The 27592-nt window shown below is 38.2% G+C and overlaps 1 protein-coding gene across 10 annotated transcripts in view; it reads right to left on the bottom strand.

Moving 5' to 3' along the window:
- PTPRM (protein tyrosine phosphatase receptor type M) overlaps positions 1–27592 on the bottom strand; it is an 847035-nt gene that overhangs the window by 478750 nt on the left and 340693 nt on the right. For all 10 annotated transcript variants that reach the window (XM_065534197.2, XM_065534199.2, XM_065534198.2 and 7 more), the window contains one exon: positions 14167–14245. In XM_065534197.2, coding sequence (XP_065390269.1) covers positions 14167–14245 — 79 coding nt within the window. The remainder of the gene's footprint in view (positions 1–14166; positions 14246–27592) is intronic.

The following is a 27592-nucleotide window of genomic DNA, read 5'->3' as shown; positions in this document are numbered from 1 at the left end:
GAGAATGGCGTGAACCCAGGAGGCGGAGCTTGCAGTGAGCCAGGATCACGCCACTGCACTCCAGCTTGGGCAACAGAGCCAGACTTCGTCTCAAAAATAAATAAATAAATAAATAAATAAATATACAGACAAATCCAGAATATTCTAACACTATAGCTGTGGTGTGCAATCCACTTGTAACTGTTATGAAGCCCAAAAGACAAACCTTTCAAAAACAGTAATAGGTATGGCAACCTGTTAAGAGATAGGCAATATAAAAATATGCAAATTGAAACAACATAAATTCAAAATGTGAGGGGATGGAGTTAAAGCATAAAAGCATTTTTTTCCATTTTTCTGTCCTTTTATTTGTCATCGAAGATAAGCTGTCATCTCTTTAAAATGACTTATATCTATAAGACATATTTTATAAGCCTAATTGTAACAACAATGCAAAACCTTTAATAGATTCATTAAATACAAAAAACAACAAATTAAAACATGTGACCAGAGAAAATCACTTAACTACAGTATTAAGAAAGGTAGAAAGAAAGAGAAGAGCTACAAAACAACCAGAAATTAAGCAACAAAATGGCAGTAGTAAGTCTTTACTTAATAATGACATTGAATGCAAATGAACCAAATTATCCAACTAAAAGGCATAGAAAGGCTGAACATACAAAGAACCAAGACACAATTAAATTCTTCCTACAAGAAATCCACCTCAACTATAAAGGCACACACATAGGTAAGACAAAGTGAAGTGGGTGGAAAAAGATATTCCATCTAACTGGAAAACAAAAACGAGGAGGATTATCTATGTTTATTTCAGACAAAATAAAGTGCAAATCAAAGACTGTAAAAACAAAAAAGGTAATTAGATAATGATAAAGGGATTGTTAAGAGGATAAAACAATTATAAATATTATACACCCAACACCAGAGCTCCCAAGTATATAAAGCAAACATTAATAGATCTAAAGAGAGAGATAAACTGTAATACAGTCATAGTAGGGAACATCAACAGACCAATCATTCAGACAGAAAGTCAACACAGAAACATTAAACTACACACTACGCCAAATAGTCATAACTAACGTCTATGGAACATTTCACCCAAATGCTATGGAATACACTTTCTTTTCATAGTACATAGAACATTATTCAGAACAGAACATATCTTAGGCCAGAAAACAGGTCCCAACAAATTCAAAAGAGTGGAAATAATATGAAGTATCTTTTCTGACCTCAATGGAATAAAACTAGAAATCAATAACAAAAGGAACCTCAGAAAATACAAAAACGCATGGAAATTTAAAAACATGCTAGTGAACAACCAATTGAAGAAATTAAGAAGAAAATCCCATAGGTTTAGGTATGTTGTATTTCTGTTATCATTTGTTTCAATAATTTTTAAAATGACAATACTACTCAAAAATTACAAATTCAGTGGAATCCCTATCAAAATTCTAATGCTATTCTTAACAGAAATAGAAAATATAATGCTAAAATTTATATGGAGCCAGAAAAGATTCCAAATAGCCAAAGCAAGCCTGAGCAAAAATAAAAAAGCTGGAGGCATCATACTACCTGATTTCAAAATGTAGTATAAAGCTTTAGTAACCAAAACAGCATGGTACCAGCATAAAAACAGACCCATAGATCAATGCAACAGAACAGAGAACTCAGTAATAAATCTATGCATTTGTAGCCAACTTGTCTTTGACAAAGGTGCCAAGAGTATAGAACAAAGAAAGGACAGTCTCTTCAATAACTGCTTCTGGGAAAACAGGAGAACCATATGCAGAAAAAGGAAACTAGCCTCCTCTGTTTCAACATCTACAGAAGTAAAATCAAAATAGACCAAAGGTTTAAATCTAGGACCTGCAAATATGAAACCACCAAAAGAAAACACTGGTGAAACACTCCAGAACATTGGTCTGGGAAAAGATTTTTTGTGTACGACCTCAAGAGCAACCAAAACAAAAACAGACAAATGGGACTACATTAAGCTGAAAAGCTTCTACACAGCAAAGGAAACAATTAACAAAGTGAAGGGAGACCACGGAATGGGAGAAAATATTTGCAAACTATCCATTTGACAGAGGACTAACAATCAGAATATATAAGAAGCTCAAATAACTCAAGCAAAAATACAAACAGTCCAATTTAAAACTGGACATTCAAGTAGATGTCTTTAGATTCACTGATTCTTTCCTCTGCTTAACCCATTCTGTAAGAGCCTCTAATGAATTTTCCCATAAGACATGAAAATTGCCAACATGTACAGGAAAAAAATGTTCAACCTCACTAATCATCTGAGAAATGCAAGTCAAAACAAAAATGAGCTATCACATTACTCCACTTACAATGGCTTTTATCAAAATGAAAGGGAGTAACAGACACTGGTGAGCATGTGGAGAAAGGGGAACCCTTGTACAGTGTTGGTGGGAATATAAATTAGTATAGCCCCTATGAAAAACTGCATTGAGGTTTCTCAAAAAAACTAAAAATAGAACTACCACATTATCCAGCAATTCCACTACTTGGTATATATCCAAAAGAAAGGAAATCAATATATCAAAGAAAAATCTGCACTCCTATGTTTATTGCAGCACGATTCATAATTGCCAAAATATGGAGTCGTCCTAAGTGTCCATCAACAAGTAAATAAAATGTGATACACACACACACTCAAACACAAAATCTCATATTACCTTATGGAATATTATTCAGCCACAAAAAAGCATGAAATTCTGTATTTGCAGCAACATGGATGGTACCGGAAGGCCTTATGTTAACTGAAATAAGCCAAGGACAGAAAAACAAATACTGTGTATTCTCACTCTTATGTTGGAGCTAAAATAGTGGATTTCATGAAACTAAAGAGTAGATTAATGGTTACCAAAGGCTCGGATGGGTAGGGGGCGTGGGGGTGCAGGATGAGCAGAAATTAATTCATGGGTACAAATATACATGTATTAGAAATAAAATCTAGTGCTTGAAGATCAACGGGGTGACCACAGTTTGCAAAATCTACTGTATATTTCAAAATATCTAGAAGATAATAATTCAAATTTTTCTAGCATAAAGAAAAGACTATAATTAAGGTGATAGATATCCAATTACACTGCTTCCATTTTACAAATTGTATACATGTATTAAATTATCACATATACCCCCAAATATACACTTATATATCAATTTTTTTTTTTTTTTTTTTTTTTTTTTTTTTTTGAGACGGAGTCTCGCTCTGTCGCCCAGGCTAGAATGCAGTGGCATGCGATGTCGGCTCACTGCAAGCTCCACCTCCCGGGTTCATAAAATTCTCCTGCCTCAGCCTACGGAGTAGCTGGGACTACAGGCGCCCGCAACCACGCCTGGCTAATTTTTTTTGTATTTTTAGTAGAGACAGGGTTTCACCGTGTTAGCCAGGATGGTCTGGATTTCCTGAACTCGTGATCTGCCCGCCTCGGCCTCCCAAAGTGCTGGGATTACAGGCGTGAACCACCGCACCTGGCCAAAAATAATTTTTAAAACACACATTTTAAAAGACATTTGGCACAAACTGTCAAACTGCTTTCCATGAAAGCGTGTAACAATTCACATTTTTACCATCAGGGTATGAAAGATCTTTTTCATCACCTTTTCAAAAGTACTATTACTTTGTCATTCACTGCAGCATAGATGTGCCTAGAGTACATGATGTGAGTTAAGTGATAAAAGCCAGGCACAGAAGGACAAATACCACATTCTCACTCATGTAAGAGAGAACAAAAAGTTGACCTGAGAAGTCGAGAGTAGAATAGTGGTTACTGGGGGTAAGAAAAGTAGGGAGTAGAGGGACAAAGAGATGTTGGTTAATGAATACAAAATTACAGATAGATATAAGTATTAATAAAGTTACAGAGTTTTACAGTACTGTAGGGTGACTATAACAAACAATAATTTCTTGTATAGTTGCAAATACCTGTTAATAGAAGACAGGACATGGAATATTAACAGCACAAAAAAAATGATAAATGTTTGAGGTGATAAGCTAATTAACCCTGAGTCGATCATTATGCATTGTATACATGTTTCAAAATGTCACTCTATACCTCATATATATGTACAATTATGTGCCAATTTATTTCTTTGGTCTTATTATTTAAAATAACATCTTTTTAAAAAAGAAAAGGACTCAGCTCTTTCCCCCTCTGTCTGCCATGTGAGGACACAACAAAAAAGATGGAAGTCTGCAACCCAGAAGAGGGTCCTCACCATAACCTGACCGTGTTGGCGCCCTGATCTCAGACTTCCAGGCTCCAGAACTGTGAGAAGTATATTTCTGCTGTTTATTTTAAAAAATACAATAAGTACTACCTTCTGTAATCTTTCTCGAGAAAGTTATAAAATGCATACACTCTATCAGCAAACGTAATAGTCAAAAATAATGCGAATATGAGAACTGTCACTGGTTCCGCTAAAGGTCTGTTCACCCATGGTATGCCCAGTTTGGGAATACTACTTTCTTTTAAATTTTTGTATTTTAATGGATTTAAGGGGTCCATGTGCAGTTTTGTTCCTTGGATATATTGCATAGCAATGAAGTCTGGATTTTTAATGTACCCATCACCTGAATCGTGTACGTTATTCACAATAGGTAATTTCTCATCACTCACCCCCTTCCCCATCCCACCTCTCAGGGTCTCCAATGTCTATTATTCTTCTATGTCCATATGTACACATTGTTTAGCTCCACTTGTAAGTGAACACGTGTAGGTTTTGTTTTTCTAAGTTATTTCACTTAAGATAATGACTGTGACACCAGTTTCCTCCAAGAACATGAAAGTCAAACTTTCTGCTAATGGTATAAATTTTTTCAGTAAATATTAAAGGCTTATATAATCTTCAAAGCTTTTAAGATGCCTAGATTCCCCTGGTTTAGTGCTATAAATCCTAGAACCATTTTCAGGTGGCTAGCAGCTTAAGGCTGATACTATTTTCAGATTTGGATTTCAGCACATTTGTGTTCAAGCATCAATACTTCCTTCAGTCCTTTACTATCTCTGAATATATGCAAAAGTTCTTAAACCTCAATCTTCACAAAATTTTTTTATTTGTAAAATGGAGATTTTTTTAAAGTACCTATTTTGCAGTGTTGATATAAAGAACAAATAAGATGATGAAGCCAAGGCATTCTCTGTGCCTCGTACTTAGCCCTCAAAAATGTTCCTTACTATTTAGAATAACTGATCTATCACTGGAACCTGGAAAAGGACCCAAGAAAAAGAGCTTGACAGCCAGAAAACTTTAGATCCCATGCTGAGCTGTATGCTCTGAACCTTGCAATACTACTTTAATTGTAGTATCAGGTGTATACCACCTTTGGAATAGAAATTTCAATCTATCTCATATTCAGAAAGAAACATTCTCTCTCTCTCTCCAAATTTATCGGCCCGTTTGTCTCCTGGATACCCTTTCAAAATGCTATGCCAGCTTTCTTCTAAAACCTGTAGGAGATTTAAAAACTAAATATCTTCCATGAATAACAAACAGGTTCTTAGTACAATTCTCCAATCCTCCCATCGCTTCCATATTCTTTGCTTCTAAGAAAGAATAGAGGTTTTTAGGTATTAATTGATCTCAAATAAGCCTTTGATCCCAAAGCCAGTAATTATCATTGACCAAGATATAAATCGTTCTGTAGATGTTTCATTATTACTGATTCTTCAAAGTCTGCATAAAAATACTAGCAACAAAATCAGAGAAGAGTAATTTGTGAGATCAAAGTGCAAACTAAAGTGGAACAAGAGGACTATGTCCTAACCCCCTTTTGCTTTAACTTACTTTTTAATGTAATGACATAGGTTGAAATGTATGGGATGCATGCCCAACCACCAGAATAAACAGAGTTAATATTTTTGTCTCTATTTGTGTAACATATCATCACAAACAAGGAAGCAAATTGCTGCCAAAAAGAACAGCCTGGTACTGCTTACTCTAATACTGAGAACCAATATATTTTGCAAACATTTTTTGAATTTAACAATGGACATACAACTAAATTTCCCCATCTAGGATATCAATCATTTTAGCTATTTAGAGGTTTACCATTAGCAGCTAACTAATTCTAGCAAGTCTATCACGATGTAGTGCCTAATAAGAATATTAATAATAACATTAATTAAATTCTTAGAATGTGGTAAGCACTGTGATCAATTCTTTATGTACATTAACTAATGTAGTCCCTATATTTACTCACTGAGAAAAACATTATTGTTATCTTCATTGTACGAATGAAATTATAGGTCAAAAAAAGTCAAGTAATTCTTGTGATAGAAGCAGAAAATTTTTCTCCTGACATGTTTCAGGTAAAAGTCAGTTTTGTTTTCCTTGGAAGGTAAGAATAGGCTTCAGTGGAATAACTTTTCAAGTGGAAAAACAGATTCAACATTATTATCAGAGAAAACTAAGGTAGCCACGACATATAAATAACTTTTGTAAGTCGACTGTATCTTAAGAAGAATGATATTCCTTTGGAAAAAAGTCCAAATTGTGTTCCCACATGTTTAAAATGAAAGGTTAATTCTGAATCCCACACATCTCTCAACCAAAGCACATGAATCTGTTTTTATTCGGCAGAACATAATTCCGAAAACAATTCTAATTTGTGCTCTGTCACTGTTATTCTTATTTCAATCACACTATTTAATAAATCTTCATTAAAAATCTAAATTTGGGAGTGGTAAGCAATGTGTGACTACACAAATTAATAAGGAAAATACTATTTTTAAAAATAAGAATAACTTTGAATTTAGGAGGCCATATTATAAACTTTAATATTTAAAGAAATTGCTGACTTATTTCCTATTGTCCAAGTAATAATACAGGACAGTCTTGGATTTTGTATTCAATTTATCCAATATACAGCACATGGAAGTTTAGAAGGGCTTTATCTCTTTTTCACTGTATTATTTTATTTTTAAATTGGCATCATAATAATATGGCATGATTCTGTATAATTTTAAGATTTCAGAATTCAAGGTATCATATATCCCAGTAACTTTGTATAATGTTTCATTGCTACATGGCAACATATAAAAAAAGATTATACACCATGCCCAAGTGAGATGTGTTCCAGGACTGCTAGGTTGTTTTAACATCCCAAAATTAATCAATATAATATGCCAGAATATAGGAGAGAAACTATGTAATAATCTGATAGAGAAAAAGGATTTGCTAAAACCCAGCAGCATTTCTTGATAAAAACATTCAACAACCTAGGAAGAAAAAGGAACTTTCTTCCTAAAAACAAGCACTTACAAAACACCACAGCCAACATCATGCTGAAAGATTGAAAGCTTTCCTCCTAAGATGAGGAACAAGACAAGCACTTCTGTTCTTTTCGCTTTTATTCAACACTGTACTGGAGGTTTTAGCCATGGCAAACTAGCAAGAAAAGTAATAAAATTCACCTAGGTTGTTAAAATAGGAATCTGGATACCCTACTTGAAGACAACACAATTTTGTATAAAGAAAATCCTATGGATCCACCAAAAAACCAATTAGAGCTAATAAGAAAGTTCATCAAGATCTTGGGATACAAGATCAATACACAAAATCAATTGCATTTCTACAAGCTAGAAATGAACAATCCAAAAATAAAATTAAGAAAACAATTCTATGTAAAACAACTCCAAAATAAAATACTTAGGAATAAATTTAACAAATGAAGAATAGAACTTGTACTGTGAAAACTACAAACACTATTAAAGGAAATTTTAAAAGACTTCAATAAAAGGAAAGACATCACACATTCACAGATCACAAATTCTGATAATCTTAAAATAGCAATAACCCCTCACCCAAACCAGTCTACAGATTCAACACAATCCCTATCAATACTCCAGCTGAAACTTTTTGAATGAAATTGATAAGCTGATTCTCAAATTCATTTGAAAGTACAAGGGATTGGCTTGGCGCGGTGGCTCACGCCTGCAATCCCAGCACTTTGGGAGGCTGAGGTGGGCGGATCAGGAGGTCAGGAGATCAAGACCATTCAGGCTAACACAGTGACACCCCGTCTCTACTGAAAGTACAAAAAAAAAAAAAAATTGCCGGGCGAGGTGGTGGGTGCCTGTAGTCCCAGCTACCTGAGAGGCTGACGCAGGAGAATGGCTTGAACTTGGGAGGCGGAGCCTGCAGTGAGCCAAGATAGTGCCATGGCACTCCAGCCTGGGCGACAGACCCAGACTCCATCTCAAAAAAAAAGAAAAGAAATTACAAGGGATTCAGAATAGCCAAAACAATAATGAGAAAAGAACAAACTTGGAAGACCCACTGATCCAAATTTCAAAATTTACTAAAAAGTTACAGTAATCAAAATAGTATCATACTTGTAGCAGAATAGTCATATAGATCAACTGAATAGAGGGTCCAGAAATAAGTCTTTATTAATTAATTTTCAACAAGGGTACCAAGGCAATTTAACGGGGAAAGAACAATGTGTCAACAAATGGTGCTGGAATAACTGCATATCCATATGCAAAAGAATGAAGTTTCACCACTTTCTTACACCATGCACAAATATTAACTCAAATAGCTCACAGATCTGTAAGTAAGAATTGAAACTACAGGCTGGGCACAGTGGCTCATGCCTGTAATCCCAGTACTCTGGGAGGCCGAGGCAGGTGGAACACCTGAGGTCAAGAGTTCGAGACCAGCCTGGCCAAAATGGTGAAACTCCATCTCTACTAAAAATACAGAATTAGCCGGGTTTGGTGGCAGACACCTGTAATCCCAGTTACTCGGGAGGCTGAGGCAGGAGAATCACTTGAACGTGGAGGTTGAGGTTGCAGTGAGCTGAGATCACACTACTGCACTCCACCCTGGGTGAGAGAGACTCCATCTCAAAAAAAAAAAAAAAAATTGAAACCATAAAACTCTTTGGAAAAAACATTGAAAAGCTTCATGATCTTAGAAGAATTATTAGATACAACTCCAAATAAGAGAAATGGCAGAAGTAATCAAAGAAAAAACGGAAAATTGGACTTTATCAAAATTTAAACCTTTGTGCTGTAAAGGATGCCATCAAGAAAATGAAAAAACAACTCACAGACTGGGGGGAAATGTTTTCAAATCATATGTCTCATAAGGAATTTGTATGTAGATATATAAAAACCTCTTACAACTGAATAATAAAAAGATAAATAATTAAAAATGAGGAAAGGATATGAATAGACATTTCTCTCAAACATACATATAAATGGCCAATAAGCACATGGAAAGATGCACAGCATCATTAGCCATTAGGTAATCCAAACTACAGACAGGTGCCACCTGAAACTCACAAGGATGGCTATCTTTTTAAAGACATAAATATTCGCAAGAATATGAAGCAATTGAAATCATACACTGCTGTTTCAAATGGAAAATGGTGCAGCCAATTTAAAAAACAACTTCACAGTTCTTCAAAATGCTAAAAACAGGGTTACAATGTGACCCAGCAATTCTACTCCTAAGTATACGTCTGAGAGAATGATACCCAAGAGAACTGATAACAAATGTTCACAGCAGCATTATTCCCAATAGCCCAAAGGTGAAAACAACCTGAATGTCCATCAACTGATGCATGCTTACATAAAATGTGGTATATCCATACAATAAAATACTATTCGGTTTTAAGAAGGAGTGAAATATTGATGTACACTACAACATTGATGAACTTTGAAACATGCTAAGTGAAAGAAGCCAGACACAAAGGGCCACATATAGTGCGACTGCATTTAAATGAATACGGAGAACAAGCAAATCTACAGAGAGGACAAGCAAATTAATGTTTGCCTAGGGCTACGAGTGGTGGCCAGAGTAAGTCAGGAGAATACAGTCTAGAGGCAGGGAACCTAAGGCCAAATCATGCTGACTTCCTAGAACTAAATCAAAAGGAAAATCCCAACTTTCCACACCCAAGTGACAAAAGGACCAGAAACTACTTCCTTTGCACACTGCCTCTCCCCACTTTTTCTGGGTGGCAGATGAAAAATTGAAAGTACCTCTGATTGATCACCTCCCACAACTAATCAGGCTGGTCTTGGGCCAAGCTTTCATTTGTATAGGAGTATAACTTTGTAACTGCACTTCAGTCTCTGATTGGTCACTTTCTGCAACCAATCAGATGTTTGCAGAGGGTGTAACTTTGTATCTTCACTTCAGCCTCTGATTGGTCCCCTCCCACAACCAATCAGACTGATTATGGACCACTACTTCAGTTACATAGGGTGTACACCAGGTAACCAATGGGAAACCTCTACAGGGTATTTTAAACCCCAGAAAATTCAGTCATGAGGATCTTGAGCCACTTGCTGGACTGCTCCCATCCTGTGGAGGGTGCTTTCATTTTCAATAAATCTCTGCTTTTGTTGCTTCATTCTTTCCTTGCTTTGTTTGTGCGTTTTGTCCAAATCTTTGTTCAAGACACCAAGGACCTGGACAACCTCCACCAGTAACAAGAGAAAATGAAGAATGACTATTAATGAGTACTGGGTCTTTTGGTGGATGTTGAAGATATTTTAAATCTGATTATGGTCGTGGTTACATAACTCTGTGAATAAACTAAAAACTATTGAATTGTACACTTTATGGATAAATTATGTGAGTGATATGTCAATAAATCTATTAAAATTACATATGGCTTTTAAGACATAAAAATACATTATCAGTACCACAAGGTAATAAGAGAAATGCCCATATATGCACAGCTCACAATGTATTTAAGAACAGGAGACAACATTAGGAAGCTATTATAATAAAACGCCTCTTTTCTTACCAGGATTATTGAACCAAATTCCAAATATATTTTTAGTGTGCATACCAAATGCAAAAATTATCTGTTTATCAGAAGTGGTTGTACGCTAGAGAGCTGCTGATTCTGCACAGTCATCTCCACATTTCAGGCTGATCTTGCATCTTATTGTCACTACATTAAAGTCAACTTTATGAGCAACTGTATACTTGTATCAGAATATCTAATATTAAAAAATGTTGTAATGCCTACTCATAAACCTATATGAATCCAAATAAGAGCCTTTACAGTGAAGCAAATGAGATTCAGCAATTTTGCAGCCATTTGGAAAGCATAGTTTTAGATATAAAATATTAATGCTACTTTAGAATTTAAATTTAATGAACATCAAAATTTCAAAATAATTCATTATTATGAAATCCTCATAAGAAATCTCATAAAATATTACCTGTAAAGCTTTCCATTTTAAGAACAAACTATTGCCTTCTTTAAAATCTTTATTTGCATGTTTTCCCCATTAACATAGAGATTCAGGAAAAAATAGCTAAGGAAGAGCTATCATCAAAACCATTTAAGGCTTACAGTTTACAACACTGTTGTACCATACATCACCTTGGTACAGAGCCTGTTTTGCAATTCTGTGCCCTCACAGCAGTTCCCAAAGCCAGTTAGGTATTAGCACAGGTATTCTCCAAAGGAGAGAACATAAACACCATTTCTATAGCCATAGGAAGCTATCTCCTATGGGAAGAACAAAATTGCATGAGACACGTTTTAGGAAGGCACTGATAAGCATGAAGTCTTTAGGTCTTTGCTGCACACAATGACTAAAATCCAGTAAAATGGAAGGGGCTACACTTCAGGAGCTATTATGTTGGCTAGTGGCCAGATGTGGAAGAAGGAGCCCAGGATATGTAATAGAAAGCCATGTGCAGCCTTGACTCAGCCACCACACCTGCACCCAGTACACCTGCCTCGCCATGAGCTCTGCTCTAAGAAACAAGGAGGCAGACTATTTCATTAGAGTGCTCAGCACTTAGTAGGCATGCAATTACTGGCTCTTATTTTTTTAACCTCCTAGTAAGAAGTGAATCAGAGACCATGAACTTTGTGCATATTAGAAGATCTCATGGCATTTCCTAGCTGGAGGCTATTACTCCAAGGATTTGGCTGAGTTCCAGCTCAGGTAATTGCATTCTGCTTCCTAAATTTACCCTGCTGTTTCAATTAGGTACAGCCTTGGTGGTTTTCCTGGGAGGGGACAGGGAATCATCTTGAACTCCCCAGTTTTGCTGACAATAGAAGAAAAGACAAATGTAACATGACACAAAAGTAACATCTGCCTTTGTAATGAACAAATGATTGCTTTCTGTTATCTTCAACGTTTGGCAAGCTTCAAAGCACCAAATAAAGATATGAGAGAGAGCAAAACCCCTTTAGATGGAATTTAGACACCTGTCTTGTGATACCTTCAACAGGTAACAACCACACAGGCCTTCTCTATAAAGCTTACAAAGAGGGTCCTGGTGATCTATTCGAATCCATGCAATAAAAAGCTGAGCCACTCCTGCAAATGTTTCTATTTTTATTATTGTAGATATAGCCACTCTTTCATAATTTTGGGTAGGGTTCATCAGGAAAGACCCGTGAAATGTATGAACTAGCCAGTTTCTCTTTCATGCCAGAGATCCTAAAAATAAAGCAGGTTACCATCCCTCAGATGGCCAAAAAGTTGAAGTCTGGTAACATCAATTTTGAACAAAGATATAGGAAAAATAAAGCCACCATGCATTGTTGGTGGGATTATAAACTGGTTCAGACACTTTTCATAGCATTTTGGCAGCATCCAAAAAAATTAAAAATGTGTCTGCACTACATCCCCGCAATTCAGCCTCTAAGAACACACTCCACTGAGGCTCTCAACACTGCACCAGGAGGCACATCCATAACGCTCACTGCAGCAATATTTAATATAGAAAAATGGGGGGGAACACTAAATGTTCATAAAATACTAGAAAAATAGAACTAGTAAATCCATATGATAGAATACCATGGATTGACCTAAAAAATCTAACACTAAGTAAAAAAAAAAAAGTTGGAATACAGAGAAATTTGTATGGTTGGAAACCATTCATTAGCATTTACAAAAGACAATCCTTACTTTTTTGCTTTTATAAACCCATGGGGATTATGAGAAAGAGTGTACATACACACACACACACACACACACATTTGCAGTGTTCAGTTGCTCGGCACTGTATGTTTCTCGGTAAAAGTTGAGGCCCAGCTCCCTTGACAGAGTGGGAAAAGTGAACAACTCACGTGCCTAGTCACACCAATTGCCAGGCATGAATGAGTGCGTGATCTAGCTCGCTCACTCTGACTATGCCCCTCAGGGTTTTGCACCTAAAGCCAAAGATGCCAAGGCCCAGAGTCAGTGCAGAATGTCTAGGGCAAGGGTCATCTTCCAAGGGTAAGGTGCGCAGAGACACAGCACCAGTTCCCCTTGAACTCGCGGCTGGCTCCACTGCCATAGTGGTTGCTGTGGCTGCTTGCATAGCCTCACTTTGGGGGCCTGCTCATCATCTGAGTCTAGACTACCAGTGATATAAGGAATACCACTGCCCTCCAATTCTCTTTCAATAGGATGCCTTTTCTGCTTCAAGCAGCTACAGTCTATTGCTGTGTGCAGACTAGAAACCATAACAGGTGCAACAACCAGCTCACCATTGTGGCGGCCCCTGGGGGGCGGGGTTTGGGGAGAAATAGATCTAGCAATCTGTACTATTTTAAGGAAAAAGGTTCACATACAAATATGATAAACTGTTCGTTGTTCGTAGTAAGATATTTTTTAAATTATATGCTTATCACCAATTGTACTATTTTAAAGTACTAATCTTTAAAAGATGAAGAGCAGGCCATTTCTGGGATCCCCAGGTTTAGGTAGGTATCTTATATTTGACAGATCCCAGGCCTGTTTGCAGCTATATCATCTGAAACCATGTAATAAATACTAAGGAACTGTGCCAAAAACATACTGGACTTAGAAACAAAATGCAGATTCTCAATATTTAACCATGTGCTACTACTGAAAAGGGAATTCCAAAGTCCATGGCAAGAAATAAACAGGTTCTTTGCAAAGATGTCTGAGCGTGCCAAAGAATTCCTTGATTCCCCATTACTGAACCAAATTTTAAAATACTTAGACTTATACAAACCATGGCATTTACACTAAGGACATGCTTTCGGATTTCTGGGCTGGCAAACCAACACATACAGGTCTGTCAGGGAACTATCTTGGCAGGATGACCTCTTCACAGGTTTTCATCCCTTCTCTTCATTCATTATGTAAATATGCCCCCAATGATGTACCCGAATATTTACAAGTAAAGACAACTTACTACACGGATGTCCTAACACCTTCACCTCATCGATAGCGAGATAGCCTTGATGTCCAGAAGTTATCACTTCAAAAATCACCTGGAAAATTAAGAAAGATTTACATTATTTATTCATTTCGTCTAACTTTTTTCAAGTATCTGCTATATATAAGACATATAATTTCATTTATTCTTTCACCAATTCATTCATTAATGTGCGTAACATCTGCTAGTCAATATTCCAGGTTCTAGACTACAAAGATAGGCAAGACCCCACCCCAGTCTTCAGGGAGGTCAGTAGGTAGTGAATGGGTTAGACAGAAGCCCAATTTAGAAAACCCACAGTGAAAGGATACTTCAGGGGGTTGTGGGGGATGGCACGTACACCGTAGGAAAAGCAAGGAAGCTCACAGGATAGTGAGCTGGCACAGACGGTAACTTGTTGGTGAGTAAACTGCTTGGATGGGAGATGAGGACATGGAGATGGAAGAGGCTTTGGGGTTCCCTCTCCACGAGTTTCGGCAAATAGAAAGGATTCCCCACCCAAAGCTAGAGTCGAGCTTGTGAGAGATCCTGAACATGAAACAAAGTCTAAAGAAGACTTTTAAGGTTGCACTGTACGTTAAACCCGCTGCCATACACACATTAGGATTGTAGTTGTTTTCCATCCAGAGACAACCTTAAGATTTAGATTGCTTTAGGTGATCTAAACCTTTTCTGAAGGTTCTGAAAGTAACTCTCTGACCACACTGGACCATGTGGGGTAGTAAGTTTTACATAAGTGAAAAAAAAAATACAGCAAGTGTAATGAAAGAAGAGTGCAGGGTACTAGAAGAATATACACCTGGAGGACCTCCCATGAGGAGCTAAAATTTGCACCAATAGCTGCAGGATGAGAAGGAGCTAACAGTGTGAAGAGGACCAGGCTCAGTCCTGGGCACACGTGAAGGCCCTGAGGTGGTCGTGACCATGGCCTTCAAGGGGAGAATTGGGACCTACTGACACAAAGGTCAGCTGTGGCCGGGTTGCAGAAGACCACTTTAGAACAGAGACACAAGGAAACACAGCCTATTAATAATGCAGTGAAGAGACTATGATAACTGAACATCAGACAGTAGAGCTGTGAATCAAAGGAAAAACAATATAAAAATGTCCACAGTGGCAAAATCAAGAGGGCATTAGCTATTCTTTGATAATTGGAGAAGCAAGAGAAGAGGAAAAGGCCTACATGCCTGGAGGTTCTAAGAATGGTAGACTTTCTTGAGATGGTAGAGCCACTTCAGAGAAATTAAGGCAAAAAAGAAAGAACCAGGGCTGGGCATGGTGGCTCAGGCCTATAATCCTAGCACTTTGGGAGGCCGAGGCAGGCAGATCACCTGAGGTCAGGAGTTCGAGACTAGCCTGGCCAATATGGTAAAACCCCATCTCTACAAAAAATACAAAAATTAGGTGGACGTGGTGGCATAAGCCTGTAATCCCAGCTACTCAGGAGGCTGACACAGGAGAATCATTTGAATCCAGGAGGCGGAGGTTGCAGTGAGCCGAGATTGTGCCATTGCACTCCAGCCTGGGCAACAAGAACAAAATTCAGTCTCAAAAAAAGAAAGAATGAACGAACGAGTAAAAGGGTTATCAATTTTCTTAATCTGATTAATTGATTACTAAGTGTCAGTTGTCAGGCTATCATTTAAAAGATCCACATGAATGTTATTTTTACCTCCATTTACACACAGAATGAAACTATCTCACTAGGGAACCATGACTCATGATGGTAAGTCTTAAAACACAACCTAACCATTGCTCTCTTGGAGATTCATCCCAGAGAAATGTAAACTTTCATTCATATAAAAATCTGTGCACATCGTGTTTATAGGAGCTTTATTCATAATAGCCAAACAACAGAAACAGCCCAGATGTCCTTCAACTGGTAAATAATACACTGTGGTCCATCCACAGTATTAAATACTACTCAGCAATAAAAAGGAGCGAATTAATGATGTACCTAACAACTTGGGTGAACTTCCCCATAACTATGCTGAGTGAAAAACACCAATCCCCAAAGATCATGTACTCTGATTCCATTTATGGAACATTTTGTAATGTTAAGATTTTAGAAATGGAGGACAAATTAGTGGTTGCCAGGGGTAGGAATGGAGGAAGATGAGGCAGAAGGGAGATGGGTTTGCTTACAAAAGGACATCACCACCACTCCTTGTGCTGGTGGAATTGTTTAGCATCTTCACTGCGGTGGGAGATACACAAGCCTATTCAGGTAACAAAATTGTACAGAACTAATTGTATATATTTGTACAACTGTACAGAAGACAACTGTACCATAGTTTTGTAAAATGTTAGCATTCTGGGAAATGGCATAACATGTACTCAAGAGGATCTCCTTTTTTTCTTACTACTGCATGTGATTCTACAATGGTTTCCGTTACAATTTCAATTTATAAAAGTAATTATAAGTTAACATTTACTAAGCACATATGTTACATACACTAGGAAGATATCATTCCATTATCTCATTAGTTAATATAAAAAAATCAAGAATTTCATGTTTCAAAAAAAATGAAAAGCTTTAGATACAAAGTAATTGTCCATAAATGCAATGAGTCTATCATAGATGCAATCTTTAAACTCAATTTTTCTGACTCCAAATATGATGTTTTCACTTCTAAACATTGCTCAGACAAAAACTTTGATCCTAGGCCTGCATTATTTTGTGTATGCGATGGACATGAACCTGGAGAAAGCAATCAGCAGAGCCCAGAGTGGAAAAGCTCAAGAGGCTTCCTAGAGTGCAGGGACAGAGCCATCCCAGAAACTCTTGCTAAACTAGATGACACTGTGCCACAACACTAATACAGTAACATATAACACAGGGGAGAGGAAAGGCACAACAGAAAAACAGAAATGAAATAAAACTTCATCCTGTTCGTAAGTTTAATAAATTGTTTCCACTGCCAATACAAGAGAAAGGAAGATATGCATGGATATTCCTGCAATGGGACCCTGCTAATTTCTCTCTCTACTACTAAAGTCTATAAGAAGACAATTGGGAGTACAAAAGGTAAATGAATATTGAGAATAAGTAAAGGAAAAAGCATTCCTGAGGCCCTCAAAACAGGTCCCCTGAATAACAGTCACATCCTGTCTCCCGGGAAACAGCTACCACTGGCACTGCAGGAACCTGCAAGCTGCTCTGATACAATGGCTACTGCAGGGACAGCCGAGGGGTGGCTGCTGATGCCACCACTACCAGCCACACAAGAGCACGGTTGCTGTGGTTAGAAAAATGTATTTTGAAAACCAAATGCAGAAATGTTCATCAGACCTTCCTTCACTCCACTTGCCATCCTCTCTTCCTTCTTCCCTCTTATTCATTCACGCATTCATTCATTCAATGAACTCAAGGCTCTACTGAGTGCCACCCCTCTGCCAGGCACTGTGATAAGCACTTAGAATACATCATGGATAGAAGAGCGGAAGAAATCTCTCCTCATCAAAACTAACTTTCATATTGAAATTTTATTTGGCTTTATTAACTACAATGGCTGAAGCTTCTAGTAAACATGGAATTATCCTTATTCTTTGAAGGGAATGCATTACCTTTTAGAACACAGTGTACATGTGAGACATGCTCATGTGGATCGACTTTTAATTTGATATGTATGTATAAATTTAATCCATAATGTTTTGTTTAAACCTATACAGGGCCATACCCCTACCAAAGCAAAAGACAGTGCAAAAAAAAAAAGGCAGAGACGATCTGAGACCTGGAAGAGCCATCTAGACTTCTCCAGATCTGTTTTTCATCCACCATGTCAAAGAATGGATGACTCTCAGAAGTTTTACGCTAAGAAATTCTGAGTCTTTTAGTCCACATATTTATAAAATATCTACCACATGCTTTGGAGTATCTAAGCATTGCAGACAGTTTTATAAAATGTAAGCTTTAGTTAAGGAAAAACAAGAAACAAGAATGATGAAACAATAGAACAAGACAGCAATGGCCAAATGACAGATTCAAAAAACACAGCTCATAGCAATGGGATCCTTCCCTGCCACAGAATCATGCCTCTTCCTCCTTAAACAAGCCAGGAAACCTGTGACACAACTCATGGATTTCCCAGCAACTATCTGCCTTCATCCCTATGGACTAGAGGCAAACACAGTCTCAGAAACTAGCCAGTGCGCCCCAGATTTCCCAGCAAGATGACTTGTCAGCAAGGCCAAAAGAATTAAAGACAAGCTTCTATTTGCAATTTTATTTGCTCCCCTCAGTCTTCCAACTAGAATATCAAGAGGCAAAGAAGGGCAGCATCTGATTACAAATACGTTTCCTGCCCCCTCTGAGTTTAATTAGAAACTTTAAAAAGTAAACTTCTCAAACTTGGCAGGTTCAAGCACTGACTTAAAGCGCTAATTGCACAGTCAAGAAGAGAAAAACATTCTTTGTTGATCCGTTTATGTGTGCATGCCTACCCATACATACATACAAAATTAATACATAATATATACGTAAAAGTTTCTTATGTCATACATTTAAAGTGTGTCACAAGTTTGAAGCAATAACTTCTATGTTTATTAAAACCATTTTCTAGTTCTTTCTTAGAAACTTGTTAAGGGACTTATAAGTACAAGTTTTATTAGCTGCTTCATCAAGTTTACAACTTAGTATACAACTGTTTCAATACATACTACAATTAGAAAATAGGCATGAGCTGTACTGGAGAGTTTCCTATTGTGAAATAAATATGACTAAACAAAGCTATCTGAATTTAGACGCTATACAATAGTCTGAGATTACCTATTTTAAACACCCAACCATTAAGAGATTTCCCTTTGTTTTTTTTTCTAACAAACAAGAGGATTAAAACATGCAGCTCAGGCCGAGTGCAGTGGCCTGTAATCCCAGCAGTTTGGGAGGCCGAGGCGGGTGGATCACAAGGTCAAGGGATCGAGACCATCCTGGCCAACATAGTGAAACTCCATCTCTACTAAAAATACAAAAATTAGCTGGGTGTGGTGGCGTACGCCTGTAGTCCCAGCTACTCGGGAGGCTGAGGCAAGAGAATCACTTGAACCCAGAAGGCAGAAGTTGCAGTGAGCCAAGATCATGCCACTGCACTCCAGTCTGGCAACAGAGTGAGACTCCATATCAAAACAACAAACAAACAAACATGCAGCTCAAAAGATGAGGGTCATCTTAAATACGTTTCTTATAAAGAGATTTTGGAATTCTTTTCAAGGTTCCATTGTTGTGAACTCTGGATATCCGGCAAATTTTTCATTATGTATACCTTTCTAGCCAGTGCCCTTATAAGGTGTCAAAAGCAAAATTAATCTTTTTTTGTCAAATAAGGAACTACTCTCAGGTATTGCTCTAGTGAAGTATACCAAGTGTGTGCAGAACCCAGTGGGAATCACAGGAATGTTTGAAAATGCCAGCATCCAGGTCGAAAAAGATTGAGGTCAGAGGAAACAGTAACATGAGAATACCAACAGTACCATTGGAAAAGGAAAAAAGAAACGTGTAAGAAATTGATCTGGGAATGTGTCATGTTCATTTTTATGAAACAGAACAAAATATATTGAAAATATTCTATATTAGAAGGTTCGAATTTCTTATGGAGCCATGTACCAAGTTTTTCTTCAAAAAGAATAATTTAGTAATTTTAAAAAACCTATTTATTTGTATACTTCCATGTCCTAGGTATCCTTTGCATACATTATCTAATTTTCCCCCGTCAATTATGTGAGGTGGGTCACATTAGCTCCCTTTCAGGGATAAGTAAGCCGACTTAGAAAGGTTAGGTAATTTTTCTGAGTCCACACAAGTAGTTACAGGGTTGGGTCTATTCCTAGATCTATTTTGCTTCCAAGTGTGGACTATTTTCATGTTGCCAAACTGCCTAACTAGCAAGTATGAGAGACTATATGTATATAGAATACATATACATACATACATATGTATATATACACGCACATCTCTTTTAATGTATAGATACCCAGGTTCTAAAATTTTTACATCCAGATTTATAAGAAATATAGTAATTGGGAAGAGTGATATGGCACAGTTTTGACAACATGAAGTTTAATAAAAGAGCTGGCAAACTACAGCCCATGGCCAAATCTGTCCCACCACCTGTTTTATATTGCCCACAAGCTAAAGATGGTTTTTATAGTTTTCATGGGTAGGAGAAAACAGAAAGAAGACTATTTTGTGATACATGAGAATTATATGAAATTCAGATTTCAATGTCCATGAATAAAGTTTTATTGGAACGAAGCCACGTTTATTCATTTACATGTTGGCTATGGCTGCTTTCATACAACAGCAACAGAGTTGAGTAGCTGCCACAGAGAGCGTTTGGCCTGTAAAGTCTGAAATATTTACTATCCAGCCTCCTGTTTTTAGAGAAAACTTTCCTGCTTGGCTCACCAATGCACCATCATTACTCTGGTTAACAAAAAAACCCAAGTCAAAAGCAATACTTTATCACAGCTAAACACAATATGCCTTGCGCTCCACGGGTGAGCCTCACATTCCAGCAATCAGAAGACCCTATCCCTGGCTTGCCTTGTTTTCAATTATATTACACATGGGGTTTTCTAAATACCCACTTAAGTTTGTAATATCATTATCAAATGTTTAAAATACATACTTGCAATATACCAAAACAAAGCCAGAAAAATTAATTACTTCATAGGCCTCAAAATATCAGAAAAATTAAAAATAAAATAAAACCTAACTCATTTAGAAGTCAAAAATTTTCTATAAAGACACTGAACTACTGAGAATTAGTAACACTTTAATGTTAAAACCTACCCTAAGATCTCATTTTATACCCTCTTCTTTGGTGTTAGCTAAATTTGGACTAAATGGTTTTTGTTTGTTGTGTTTACTGAAACAAACATTTTTAGGAAAAATGTTTTTGCCCTTTAGCCCAATGTAAATTGTGATTATTTTAAAAGCTGTGGGTCTGAATCAGAGTCATGTTATTATGAAATAATTTTGTCACAACACAGAACTTAGTTTTGTATCACTTTTTTTGGACTTGGCTTGACAGAAAATACAGTCAATCCTCATTATTCAAGGCTCATATCTGTGAATTTGCCTACTTCCTAAAATTTATTTGTAACCTCCAAAAATCAATACTTGCAAAGCTTTCATGGTATCTGCGGACATGCACAGAGCAGCAAAAAATGTGAGTTGCTCAACACACAGGTTCCCAGCTGAGGGCAGGCAGGGCAACGTTCTGTCGTCTTGTTTCAGCTCTGATACCATAAAAGAGTATCCTTACGGGGGTCTAGTTAGTGCCATGCTTTTCCATTTTTGTGCTTCTTGTTGGTGATGTTGCTTTTTAAAATGAACCCAAGTACAGTGCTTCCGGGCTGTCTAGTGCTCCTGAGAGTGCAAGGAGGCGAAGACAAGCCTTAAGGAAAAAATACCCATTAGAGGCACTCTAGTCAGCATGAGTCACAGGGCTATTGGCCTTCGCCATAGGTTCAAAGTTAATGAATCAACAACATAAATACGGCATCTTTCAACAGAAACACATATAAAATGAGGTGATGTATTGATCAGTAAACAAAAACATTACAAAAACAGTGTGACCAAAGGCTCACAGCAACCTAACCCCGTATTTCCTATAGAATTAGTTCCGTATTCACTAATTCAGTGTTCTCTGTGATTTTACAGAACACAACTGCTGCAAATAACCGAGAATCAACTCTATTCATGTGATGTGGTTCACTCTGAGTCTCCATTTCAAAGCACTGTTTTGCTGATAACTTCCAGATATTTGCAGCCCTGGGATGTAAGAAAATGTACAATAGAGAGAATCAACATTCATTCAATCTCAACTAATAACATTTCAGGAGACAAGATGTTGTATCCCTATAGCCTTTGGAGACTGTGAGAAAAGCCATTTGCTTTTAGAGAGGAAACAACTGATTAACCAGTTGTTTAAACTGACTATTGCTCTCACTTGCTCATGAAAATCCATCCTGGATGCTGGCCTCTGAGAGGTTTGACATCAGGCTATCCTTCAGATGTCTGCCAAACAAGAGAGATGGGGAAGCAGTTTAACACCACAGCCTCCCTGATCCTCCCTGCTTCAGTGAAGAGCAAAATTAGCTTTCCATGCTGCCACTTTTCCTTGCTATGTGTAAGCAAAGAAAGGGGATTTGCTTACCAACACAGATACTCACCCAGGAAAATGTGCTGGTGGAAGTCATTAGTCAGTTCCCTAGAACAAAGGGGATTAAACGTTGGTCCTCCCACACATTACCTAGTCTATCCTTCTGGTTTTGATTTAAATGAAATGCAAAGGTGGGTCACACCCATTTACAAAAACTTTATCTTGTTTGTGTCAAATGAGTTACATAAAAATAGAACATATAAAGTTTCTGTAATATTAAAGAGTCCAGGCAAAACCACAAAACATGTCACATTAAGAATCATGAGCAAAATATTCAAGCATTTTTATTTGTATTGACATGTTATCAGAAAATAAAATAAAAATCTACTTTGCGAAAGGTAAAGGCACTCAAAAAACAGCCAAATTTGCAATGCAGCTAATTATTAGTGCTTGCAATGTTATTTTTAAATGTCTTCACCTGTTTTTCCTACCAATAACACAATCATCCTCACTTTTGTTTTCTCCTTCCCTTTAGAGAAAAGTATGATATAATCATAGGTCATACACTCATTCAACAGGCCATGCACAGAAATTAAGGTAGAGGAAAAAAACATGGCTTAGAAGTCATAAAGAGCAGGACTGATATGTATATAGCAGCAGACCATGCAGAGATTAAGATGGTAAACAATAGAAGTACTTATCCTTTATCATTACATAAGAAGTACAAGCTAAGAATGAAATTTAGAGATGTGGCAAGTTTTAAAAAATAATCAAAAATAAGATCTTTGAGGATGAAAAAAAAACAGCATGCAAATTGTTCTACTTCCTAAATACCGTTCTAAGTCAATATTAAACTGACAACCTACTGTGTCCCCAGTGGTTTCTTGAAACATATTGTCTTTTTTAAGCACAAAATGCAGAGTATTGGGGCACCTACTAGACTAGCTTTCCTGCTTGAGACAGTGATATTTCACTGCCACAGCAAATTCCCCACATCCTCTGGCGGCATGAAGCAATTCAATTGTCTTGCACTTGGAATAAGGGCCATAGCCAAGGAATTTATGGAGTCAAAATATGTTCTATTTTTCAACTGGCACATATCAGTATTTCCCAAGTGTACTTCAGGGAACACTAGACTCAAGAAATACTCTGCAAAGCCCAAAGTCTGGCCCCAGCTGTGCACCCACACTCACCATGTGTCCTTCCTAGAGATTCAAAACCACTCCTAGCCTCCGAAATGGCCGGCAGAATGGCAGCAGTGTTTAACCCAGTGCTTCTTTCCATTTGGTCAACTAAGCCTCCTAACATTCCCTGGATTTGTGGAACACAATTTAAAAAGACTCACCGGCCAGGTGCAGTGGCTCACACCTGTAATCCCAGCACTTTGGGAGGCCGAGGTGGTTGGATCACGAGCTCAGGAAACCGAGACCATCCTGACTAACACGGTGAAACCCCGTCTCTATTAAAAATACAAAAAATTAGCCGGGCGTGGTGGCGGGCACCTGTAGTCCCAGCTACTCAGGAGGCTGAGGCAGAAGAATAGCGTGAACCCGGGAGGCGAAGGTTGCAGTGAGCCGAGATCGAGCCACTGCACTCCAGCCTGGGCGACAGAGCGAGACTCTGTCTCAAAAAAAAAAAAAAGAAAAGACTCACCAATTCAACTCTAAAACATTGTCTCTAGGCAGCAAATGTAAGCGGGCCTGTTGTCACTTAGCTGTGGCTTTACATGGCTTTGTAGTAAAATCAGTGGGCTGAAGGCAAATACAGCAAAGAAACAGACACACAGCTAGCTGTGCAGAGGAATAAAGTTCGCAGCAAAATGTGAAAAGATAAGTCAGATCAAGTCATCCCTATTCCCTCAACTCCTCATTTCCCAGAGAGACGTCAGACTAACAAGGGTGAATCTTGGTTCAGTACCCCTCTCCCCAGTACAAGCTCCTTTGAGTCCTTGCTGCACAAAGAACTCCTAGCAGGGCCCAGCTGAATCCACTCCTAATCTTCTCCCAGGACCCTTCAGTATATCTAAGGCATTTGTTTTAACAAGGAGGCTCTCGTGAACCAGCGAGGCTCTCGTGAACCAGCAAGGCTCTCATATTTGATGACTTTATCCTCCCACTCCCTGTAGTCCCTGCCCACCCTCCCCAGCCCCACTTCTTTATGGAGAGCCATGGGGGAGGGAGATTTTCAGCCACCTTTGCATTGTTTCTCTTTTTAAAGCAACCATTTATATGAAAGATCACTGCCTCCCTGGCCTCTGACTGGGCTCAGAATCACTGTCTTCTGACAGCAGAGAGGAAGGCTGAAATTCTGGGTGGAAGCTGAGGCTTCTGGGGTGCATGCATGATTAGAATATGAAGAAATCAGTGGCTGGCTCCTTTGCCTCAGGGTGTAGGGGTGGGAAACAGGAGGTGGGGGTGCAGAATCAAAGCAGAGTTCTTTTTTTCTAATCAGCACAATAAAGCAAGACGGTGAATGCATGAGGAAAATATTATTCTTCAAATGGCAAAAAAATCAATGTCTAAATCAAAGGAGGCAGGTGCCCTGAGGATGGCAGGTACTTGCCCTTCCCCACTGCTTCCCAACCACGGGAGGGCAGGTCCACACAAAGGCAATTAGGAAAAACATTAATTAAGGAATTAAATATGTGTTAATCACCAAATACTTCGCAATTTATGTTTTAAGGAACAGTAATTAACCTGCAATTAGCTGTATTCCATGCAGGTTACCATTGCAATGTGTACCTGTAGCATACTATTCTACCATAAATAGTAAAAACTACATAAAATGACTACTGTGGCAAGAACACTTTTCTCTGCTAAGAAACTTTTCAAAACTCTATAAATGTCTAGCAATGTTAATATTAAAGCTAGAGGAAAAAACTGAAAGAGATGCCCAAAAAGACCTATTATGTTTATCAAAAGTACGCAGGACACTTGTGTCTAGATTGACTGAAAACTTCCCTTAGTCCAACAATTGGCGAAGTTCAGATGCTGATCAAGATGAAAATTAACTCAGTACTTGGTAGCCAAAGCAAAGTAAGAAATGGACGTTCTGGAAGAAGGCCCAGGAGGTCATGGGAAATAGCCAACTGAAGAGCCCAACACAGCGGTCCCTGAATGCAACCCAGGGCACCTGGCCCTTGAGATGCAATCAAACAGCCCCAACACAGCGGTCCCTGAATGCAACCCAGGGCACCTGGTCCTTGAGATATGGTCAAGACCAGGGAAGGGAGAATTCCATGGACCCTCATAAAACCTCACCTTGCAGTTCTGTATGACAGCAGTTCTGAAATGTTCTGACGAAAGGGAACTTGGTTCACTCTGTCTCATGCCGTGTTTCACAAAAGGATTTGTTCCTGGAACACTTTTTCATTTAACACCTTTTGACATTCCACTGAACACATTTAAGAAGCACCTTAGCAGGGAGAAAGCACTCAACTACTAACTGGTTCCCTTTTTACCATCTTCCACAAATCTTAATCTTAACTGTGGCTCAACAAACTGCCACCACTTCTTAAGAGGCTAGCGTATCCCCAAGGTGCTTTTCCTTTCATCTTCAGCCCCTAATTACCCCTAATTACTACCTCCCACCCTGCTGTAATTAGGAAAGTGAGGCTCATAAAGTTTAAATCAGTTGCCCAAGCTTCTGAGTAAGCAGGGCTGATATCCCAATCCCATTCTTCGTAACACAAAGTGTATGTTCTTTTACTGTCTTCTGATGCTGCCCATGTGCAAACAATTTATAATATGAAAGTCCTTTAAAAGAATTCATTAATCAATTTTCACTCATATCAGAACTACTTACTAGTGTGAAATTTGCTTACAGAAATAAAGTACTATATGAAGTATTTTAACACATAAATATTTCAAGTATACATGAACCTTATATTAATATTTTGGAATTCTAGAATATATCCTGCAGCATACGTAATAAATTGTAGGGGTGCTGTCTAGAGGAAGCTGACTTCCTGTACCCTGAGAGAGAAAGCTTTCTCAAAGGTGTCACCTCCTTTAGATGCCCATATCCTATTATCTTGTCTTCAGCTTTCAGGCCTAGAAACAGCCTGAGAATGTATCACTTGGATATTGACTTTTATGCACCATGTTCACATAAGAAAATGTTACACACATGCATCCATGCACACACAATACTGGAAAAAGAAAATATATATATATATATATAGAGACAGAGTCTCGCTCTGTCCCCCAGGCTGGAGTGCAGTGGCGCAATCTTGGCTCACTGCAAGCTCTGCCCGCCAGGTTCAAGCCATTCTCCTGTCTCAGCCTCCTAAGTAGCTGGGATTACAGGTGCCCCCAACCATGGCCGTCTAATTTTTTGTATTTTTTAGTAGAGATGGGGTTTCACCGTGTTAGCCAGGATGGTCTCCATCTCCTGACCTCGTGATCTGCCTGCCTTGGCCTCCCAAAGAGATGGGATTACAGGCATGAGCCACCGCGCCTGGCCTGGAAAATATATTTTTTATATTTTGGAATCAGAAATATAATAGTCAAAAACCAGAGTCACATCTTCAGGCCAATACAGAACTCCTTATAAAGAAATCTATATGGGAAATTATATCAAAAGCAGACAGGCTCTTGCATGACTTGAATTTCTAAGAGCATCAGACTACAACAGGCATCTCCTTGGTACAGGTGTGCAGGCCCCATGGGCTGGGGACTGGATCTGCAGCCCAAGGAAGTCCCTCCCCTGGTTCAACTTCACAGCTTGTTTTTTGTTTGTTTGTTTTTTGTCCAGGCTTTTCTTCTGACCATCTCTAATTAGGCTGACACCTTACTTAGGCCAGGGGTGAAAACTGGATTTGGTACGTGTCTTCCTTTTACCTTATATCTGTGAATATGGCCTGTCCTTCTTATCCCAACGGGGAAACCTCCTTCAGGTCTTACGTAGTGATTTTAAGGCCTGCAGTTCAGTGTTTGGGAAGTTTCCTGCTGACATCTCTCTTGCTGCATCTACAATGTGCCATTTACCTAATAGTTTACATTGCTATTAGGGTAATGATTTCAATTTGTTTACTGCCCAGCAGATAAAGGGGAAATAATAAGGAAGTGCTACCTTAACTCTGTCTTTAAGAATTCCAAGGCTGATGCTTGGTGGGAGTGCTCAGGAAATAAACAAACAGGTGGGTTTTCAGTAGATCTACACCCTTCACAGGTATTCATCAGGAGTTGGTAGTAGTCCACCTGCATAAGGACGGCCAGTGTTAACAATCTTTTTGCTCTGATCTTCTTCTTCCCTATTTTTGTTTCCTCAAACAGGTTTTTGGGAGAGTGGAGATT

Source organism: Macaca fascicularis, chromosome 18 (genome assembly GCF_037993035.2).
Source record: "Macaca fascicularis isolate 582-1 chromosome 18, T2T-MFA8v1.1".
Lineage (NCBI taxonomy): Eukaryota > Metazoa > Chordata > Mammalia > Primates > Cercopithecidae > Macaca > Macaca fascicularis.
The sequence above is the reverse complement of the archived record's forward strand: the minus strand, read 5'-3'. Positions and strand labels throughout refer to the sequence as shown.